General features: G+C 29.6%; 1 protein-coding gene across 1 annotated transcript in view; it reads left to right on the top strand.

Moving 5' to 3' along the window:
- Positions 1 to 7,220: 7,220 nt before the first annotated feature.
- Positions 7,221 to 9,024, top strand: part of LOC139515761 (uncharacterized) — a gene marked incomplete in the record, with an annotated part of 192,747 nt that continues 190,943 nt past the window's right edge. The window contains 1 exon segment of the mRNA XM_071305446.1: positions 7,221 to 7,563. Within this exon segment, the coding sequence (XP_071161547.1) occupies positions 7,251 to 7,563 (313 nt within the window).

Genomic DNA, 9,024 nt, shown 5'->3' with positions numbered 1-9,024 from the left:
ATCTGTCCCAGTGAATGGGATAATTTAAGTCGTCAATCAATGGCCACAGCCACACTGTTTTGAATATGATTCTTAAAGATTTATTGCAGGAATATTGGAATTGAATTCTAGATGTAAAGTCCTAAAGACCATTTTTGTTTGATATTTTATCGATTTGAAGACATACATTGAAGATAATTGAGTATTTGCGAACAAATGGACATTCATTTGAGAGGAAAAAAAACTTTGGATGGCACTCAAAAAAAAGCAAAACATATACGGTACCTTATGTAGATAATATAGAAGGTCCAATCATGATAAAATGTCAAACAATTCAAATGTGAAAACAATAAAAAGAATGATAAACCAAAACACAACTACTTCAGCCAACAATACGCGTCAATCAGTGAATTACATGGTCATGACTTGAAACAGGCACATTACAAGAATGTGTCTAAAGTACACGGATGCCCCACTCGCACTATCGTTTTTTATGTTCAGTGGACCGTGAAATTGGGATATGAAATCTATACAGATCATATCATAGGGAACATGTGTACTTAGTTTCTATGGCACGCCGTTATTATATTTATTCAATTTCGAGATATCTTATTTAGTTAAATAAGATATCTTATAAACTAATTGAGATATCTTATAAACTTTTAGAGATATCTTATATATTAATTGAGATATCTGATTTATTAAATAAGATATCTTATATATTAAATAAGATATCTTATTAAAATGTTTATAAAGATATCTTATTAAATATATAAGATATCTTATTTAAAATATAAGATATCTCTATTAATTTATAAGATATCTTATTAACTATATAAGATATCTTTTATATCGTTTATAATAGAGATATCTTATTTACTTAATAAGATATCTCCATAAGTTAATAAGATATCTCTATTAGTTTATAAGATATCTCTATTAATTAATAAGATATCTCTATTAGTTTATAAGATATCTCTATTAATTAATAAGATATCTTATAAAGTATGTATTTAACAGATATCTTTATAAAGAAGTAAGATATCTTATATACTTTATAAGATATCTTATTAATTAATAGAGATATCTTATTAACTTATAGAGATATCTTATAAACTAATAGAGATATCTTATAAACTAATAGAGATATCTTATAAACTAATAGAGATATCTTATAAACTTTTAGAGATATCTTATTTAATTGGTTAAAAAGATATCTCTATTAGTTTATAAGATATCACTATTAATTAATAAGATATCTCTATTAGTTTATAAGATATCTCTATTAATTAATAAGATATCTTATAAAGTATGTATTTAAAAGATATCTTTATAAAGAGGTAAGATATCTTATATACTTTATAAGATATCTTATTAATTAATAGAGATATCTTATTAACTTATAGAGATATCTTATAAACTAATAGAGATATCATATAAACTAATAGAGATATCTTATTTACTTTCAAATTAAATAAGATATCTTATAAAAATTAAAGATATCTTAATACTTAATAAGATATCTTGTTAAATAAATAAGATATCTTCAAATTTGAATAAATATAAAAACGGCGTGCCATACGTTTCAAGTTGATTGGACTTCAACTTCATAAAAAACTTAAACCTGAAGTGAGACAGACGAAAGGACAAACGAACGGACGAACGAACGAACAGACGTACAGACCAGACAACATTATGTTCCTCTACTATCGTAGGTGGGGCATAAAAATGTGGCGGGGTGAATCATACTTCTGAGGCCTTAACTTTCTCCCGACTTGGGAGCAGTTGTGTAGCCACAAAACACGGTAAAGGACATTGTTAAATCGTTTGGCTCGACACATAAAAAGAAGACACAAATCATCATTTTGGGAGTACTAGAAGTTACTGGAAAAAAAATCAATTGCAACTAACAAATAAATCATGTCTCCTCAGTCAACATCGAGGTACATACATACTCACACTCATTAATAAAAGTATTGACAAACACGAAGAAGCTGTCTGACAGATCTGAATAATGCTCTCAAGATAAACCAATCACTGTCGATCAATTATAAGTCATTTTGTTCTGTATTACTGTCAACGAGAAGGAGGAACAGAAAAACGTACAACGTAAATTTAATATCAACAATGATCAATCAATACAAATCTTAAACAGTCTGGGAAAAGTATGACCTTGTACGAATCCAAAATATAAGCATCACTGGAAATATGCTCATATGTGTTTTTAAATGAGTAACAATGCATATCTACTTATGCCTAATTTATTTAAAATAGAATCAATGTTAGCAGGTATAATTCCTGATACTGATATAACATATAATTAATCATTTTTTATCTGCAACTATTAGACAGTTATTAACAAAATAATATTCCATTACGTCACCACGAGAAATTTACTTCTTTCACAATTCTTTAGATACAGAATGAGTGTCATGCCATCATGCCAAACATATTTGTTCTTTAAATCGTATTCAATATTAATCAAACTAAATACGAAAATTTATATTTTCAGAATGTCAACATATCGTATAACCTATTCAACCTCTTCAAATTGTTCGATTTCATTTTGGGTAACTATGTGCATATTTTTTATCGTGGTCAGATGTCAGAGGTAGATGATCAGCAATATTCAAATTTACCGTAGACTTCAGCAATTTGTATAAAATTTACAAATACTTTTTTAATAAATAAAAAATATTGTCAATTTAAAATTACAGTAAAACGGATATTTGATATATTTTTTTACCTTGGGATACAATACGGCATATTATGTTAATCGTGAACAAAAAAGGAAAACACACAGAGGAACAAGTGACCAGTATACTGAAGTTCCTTACAAATATTTTGTTAGTTTCAAATGAGACTTTTTCAACAAATTGTAGGCATTCCTATAGGAACAAACTATACCGATCTCTCCTTATTTTCATACGAGTCGGAGTTCCTTCAGACACTTGTCAAAAACAAGAAGATCAAAGAAGCCGGATCATTCAATTTCACATTCAGATAAATTGATGAAGTTCTTTCCATTAACAATCCAAACTTTTCATCATTGGGTTCTATTATTATCGGTCCGTGTAACACTTATCAAATCAAAGTTTTAAAAAGTTTTGAAATTTTAGATTTTTAAATTTTGATCAAAGTTTTAAAATATCAAAATTCAAATCTTTGAAAAGTTTTGAAATTTTGAAATTTTTTCCAAATAATAAAAAATTAAATCTCTAAATATCATTTTTAAATTTGATAGTATAGATATTTGATCATTCGTTTGATGTGTGTGAGCTTTTCATTTTGACATTTGCTTAGGGACTTTCCGTTTAGAATCGGTATTTTTGTTATTTTACTTTTTATAAGTGACATTGTTATAGCAATTATATGCCTAGAACAGCACGCAATATTGACTGTTGTATCCCTATTTTGGACATGTTTACCATTATGTAAGTTTGTTTTGTTCACACATCGTTGTCAATATAATGTAATTCCGCGCGACTGTCATACAAGTGAAAGGTTTAGCTAGCTATAAAACCAGATTCAATATAGGAAAATGTATGTAACAAATCAGGTATATGGCAGTTGTTATCCATTCGTGTGATATGTTTGAGCTTTTGATTTTGCATTTTTCTTTGGAATTTTCCGTTTAGAATTTTCCTCGGAGTTCGGTATTTTTGTTATTTTACTTTTTGAATTAAAGTATAAATTTTAAAGCAATAATGGGCAATTCCGTTGTAACAGAGTTTGAGTAGAAATTGAAATACTGTTTGGACTGATATCAAACCATTACTTAGAAACAATATTCAACAAATTAATACTATATTTCATGAACAGCAAAAGTACAAAAACATCATTATTGAACTTGGTCTCTATATCATCGTGACTGCAACAACAACATAATAATATTTGGAAACACTTGAATAAACTTCAAGGGTCATTTTCCGTACAAAGAACATGGTGTGTTCGGCTTTAAAGAGGCATAAAATACTCGTTTCGACCGCATGTGGCTGAGTTTTTACAGATTTCAACCGACCAAACCGACGCACGGCTATGGCATGCATCAGTTTTACTCAGTTTAAACGAGAAAAGTCCAGGGGGTAGTCAACCGTTTGGGTTATGTCCTTTATATTCATTTAAATGTGTACTAAATAGCTAAGTAAATTTTATAGTTAATCATGTTAATACATTTTTGTCTTTTAATGTTGCAAATCCTATTATGATATTTTGATTTAACATGAATAAATAAAGATGCGGATAAGAGTTGATTTTCATACATGTTAACCTGAGAGATTGATTTATCATAATCTTGTTGCAACATGAAAGTATTAGTGTGTTCCTAGTCGAAGGTGCGACTGGTAAATAAACTTCCATATAATTGATCAATTTAAATGTTGTTTAAATAGTAATTTGAGTACAATTTTATTGACAATTTTAATTCAATTCACAAATTTTATCACAGTCGCTGTGAAAGCATACAAAGTATCACGTTTCGAACATTTTTTAATTTTAAATTGTTATGTGTTTGCATTCGTAAGGTGGTGTCTTTAATTAGTTCATTTTTTATTTAACCTGAAACACTTACTTCCGGGTTGAGTAATTCGGTGATCCATTGACATCTATATCTTATCATCCCTTGTGTTTTTAAGTTTAATAGAGTTTCTTATACAATCGCAACTATCCTGCATAATTGATACGTTTATTGACTAAGCCCAGTAAGGAGTTTAGATGTTAGACTTCTAAAAAAGTTTGCTACGTGTCAAACATTCTTTACTTAAGTTTTTAAAGTTTTTAATGCAGTTTTTCGTCCTGCATATTTCATGTATTTGTTATGACTACAAGTCAAAACATTGATGCATAAAATAATCAGTAATGGGTAAAATCTAAATGCATTATATAAAAACCATAACTCAAAAAGAATATACCAAAGGTTAAGCTTTTTCTTGTATCATATTTTCGCGAGTATTTTTATACAGAATGTATCCATCAAGTGTTTCTATTCTCACCAAAGGATATCCCCTATTATTTTGGGGGAAAGGGGCGGAAAAAATGTATATGAAAATGAAAGATGGATGCATTTAGTGAATTTATATCTACTAATCATTATATTTGCCTCATAACAATTTGAATTCACTAGATGTTTAATGTTTCTTTGCTGGTGATGGTGGTTGTTTAGGGTGGTTTGAGGTAGAGGATGAAAATGTGTATGAAAATGAGATATATCATTTGATGTGTTCCTACTGAGCAAAGTTATATTGACATTATCAGAGATATGATATAGTTTGATGACATTTCATTATCTTCTTGCTACTTCTAATCCTAGTGCATCATACTAGATATCAGACGAAAATGTTCTGTAACTATATATTTAAGGCTACTCTTCGTCATACGACAAAACAATGCAAGTTAAACAAGGATGTTTTTGACATGCATGTTTTCCATGTTCTCTAACACGATGAACTTGTAATATGTCTGTCTTTTTATTTTATATCAAAATAACGAATTATAGAAGAAACACATAAAGATGGAGAATAAAATCATAATTACTATATTCATGTATACAGTGTAGTAATCATGGATGCCCTGAAATTGAAAAACAAACCATTAAAGTGTCGCGGACTAATTTGATGGGATGATTAAAGGTTCTTTATGTGCTCCTCTTTCTTGTAATTGAAGTGTTGATATATACATATTTCCTCTTTTTTTGTCAGCTTATTTTTGTTTAAAAGCGGATATGCTTATATCGAGGAAAGATATAACCTCCTTAATTCTGTTCTAATTTGTTTTAATGTCGTGTTTTAACGTGGGGACTTGAACACGTTTTATATCTCATGTCATCCACGCAGGCCGTTTCCTATTTCTTTGACATAAGGTTTCCATGGGATATGTTGATATGCAACATGCAAGTTGAAAACATGTCTTGGGAATACCGACCTTTAGATATATTGGTGATGTTCTTTTCATTTTGTACCTATTGTTTTCTAATTAGTTTCCATTGAAACAACAAACTCGGCTTCCTCCGACCCATTTTAAGACTTATATCTTTAATTTGACATAAGCGATTATCTTATTACCAGAATCTATGACAAACGAGACGATTTTAAATTTGAAATAATGACTTTCCCCCACTTTGGCAGTAATATATCAACTCCATCTGTATATGGGATATTCATTTCCCAACTAATTTGACATTAAAGAGATTTCAGCTGCTACTCAAACTTTATGAAACGTCACCAGTATCTGAGGAAGTTGATGAATCATTGTAATGTCAAAGAACGTCTCGTCATCTTTTTCTTTAAAAAGTTCTTCGGAAGATACCAAGAAAGTGTTGAAAAATATTCCGTATCTACTTCACAAGTAATTCATGATGGTCTTGGTTTATAGATTCTATAGGTGAACTGACATTGTTTTTCATCTTAATACGTGTTATAGTGTTTTTGTTCATCTTTGTGTGTTTTTAATATATATTGGTGAGTCTTTTTTTGATAATATACTTTGTCTAAAGCGTGTTTCATGCTATGATATTTTGTTAATCTTTGTTGAAATAGTTTTGCTTTATAGTGATTGAAACTAGAACAGAATGTTGACTGCTCAGTACCCCATTTTTTGACAATCTTACTTGTTACGTCTGTTTGTTTTGCTCACACATTGTTGTCAATATAATGAAATGCTATGCGATTGTCAAACAAGTGAGAGCTTTAGCTAGCTATAAAACCAGGTTTAATCTATAATTTTCTACATCAGGAAATGGCTGTACCAAGTCTGCAATATTACAGTCGATTTATATACGTTTAATGTGTCTGAGCTTTTGATTTTGGCATTTGATAAAGAACTTTCCGTTTTGATTTTTTTTGGAGCACGGAATTTTTGCTATTTTATTTAGTAGGTGTCTATCAATATTAATATAAGAATATGTGATATGATTGCTAGTGTGACAAAATGCCTTTCGCGGGGGTATAACACCTGGAGAAATAATTCTGTTATCTAACCAAGAAACGAAAAAAAGTCAGTTTTAATGTCTCAAGAAATTTTCTACTTAACAGTTTTCTCTATTATTACTTTTCGTATTAACTTAAAGTCTCGTACAATTTAAATTGACAAGCTACCCGTTATATGTGTCCTTTAACAAAGAAATTTAAAATTAATCTAAATACGGTATCTTTTAAATAACTAGTGTTTAACCCAAAATTCTACTAAAACTCTGATTGGTTGTAATATATGTACTTACTTATATATATGCACTGTAAATTTTCTTCAATTTCAGTTAGAGCAAATGTAGAATAGACATGAAGGGCTTTTTAGCTCTATTTGTTTTACTTTTGTTTTGCGTTGATTTTACTAAATCTGCTTCTTGTGTTGCATTAGCAAAAAAGCTTACTGTAAGTTATGGAACATCGTGTGATTTAACAAGTTCTTTGACTGGTTTGGATGAAGTTGGTATAAGTGGTACAGTTAATGTGCAGGGGTCGCCTGGATCTACACCCCTTTCACTGGAAGCCACTAATATCTATGTATACTCTACGGGTAGGATATTAGCAGATGGATATGGGTACGGGCCCATGAATGGGCCAGGAAAAGGGTCTTCTGGAGGATCAGGTGGTAAGTTTATATACATTCTACAACAAGACTATAATTCATCATTGTGTATATTTTCCACTTTAAATGTAATTGTTAGGCATTATTTGTTTTTGTTTTGAATAACTGGAATACTGAAACCGAGCTGATTTTAGACTACCTCTATAAACAGACTTCATTTGGCTCCAGTCTTCCGTCAAAGGAGAAGAGATTAAAATATAAAAATCTGTCAACTATCTTTGTTTAAAGCAGGTATATGGGGGTATATAAAGCTATGTCTATACCTAAGAAGATGAAGCGCCTTTTCACACTTGCAATGCCATGTAATGGGAAAATATCCGTAATATAAGCATCATAAGTTTTTACACATTTAATAACAATTTTAATTTCTAGAGAATTCATGTACTAGTAACATAATAGTATTAGTAAATTGTTATCTCCCATTGTTTAACACTACTAGTACATAAATTACATATTTACCGATTGTTCTGTCTTTAAAAAAATCAAACATGTATCCTTTTACAGGAAATGATTTTACAACAATAAAAAAAACGTAAATGTGTGTACATGTTACAATTTGAAAATGTGTTCAAATACTTTTGACCGAAAAAAAAATCACTTTGAAACTTTCTTATTATGTTATCTATGCCTTTAAGCAACTTGTTTTTAAAAAGTCGGAAATGTGTATTGAATATTTTAATTCATTATTTAAAAACTGTCGAGATTAAAGATTAAAAAAATCCAGACTGAATTGAAATGAAAAGTGCAATTTATATAACTGCGATTTAAAAATTCGCTACCTATCGGGTAACTGCATGAAAATTTCTACTCGGGTGGCCGGTTATATTAATTTCTGTCGTTCCTATTCACCCTTTCTTTCAAAACAGAAGGAAAAAACAAGATAAATAGAAGTGTACTACGCAAGAAATTGCAGAAGACAGAATGGCTGATTTCTTTGGAATTGGTAAATAAAAATAGATATATTTCGAATGCATTTCGAATCAACAGGTTTCTCTCGGTTTTAGTTTTGAAAACCTGATTTGTTTTCTCTCAATCGGTTTTTGACTATCGAACAGTGGTATACTACTGTTATCTTCATTTAAAATCACTATTTCTATTTGAGCAGCCTAGATGCATATAATTTTTGAAAATGTTCAAAATATTGATTTTAAACTATTTACATTCAAATTAACTATATGGACATCTTGGTTGGATGTCATGCTAATCACGAAAACATCCAAACCCGCTCACGCAATCTTTGAATTCTCTTTTACTTGTTTAAATCGTAAATTTACATGTTTCATTCGAAAGTAATTTACACAAAGAAAAGAAAATACACGATTTCTATTTACATTGACAAAAGATAATCCTATAGCTACCTGCTGTGTACCGGAACAGAAAATCTGTATCTCGAATTCCTTCTTTAAAGTTTAACTTCTGAATTTTTTCTTTTTTAATTGTATAAATGACTTTTGCTTCGAAAAC

The sequence above is a fragment of the Mytilus edulis genome, chromosome 1 (assembly GCF_963676685.1).
Source record: "Mytilus edulis chromosome 1, xbMytEdul2.2, whole genome shotgun sequence".
NCBI classification, from domain to species: domain Eukaryota; kingdom Metazoa; phylum Mollusca; class Bivalvia; order Mytilida; family Mytilidae; genus Mytilus; species Mytilus edulis.
The sequence above is the reverse complement of the archived record's forward strand: the minus strand, read 5'-3'. Positions and strand labels throughout refer to the sequence as shown.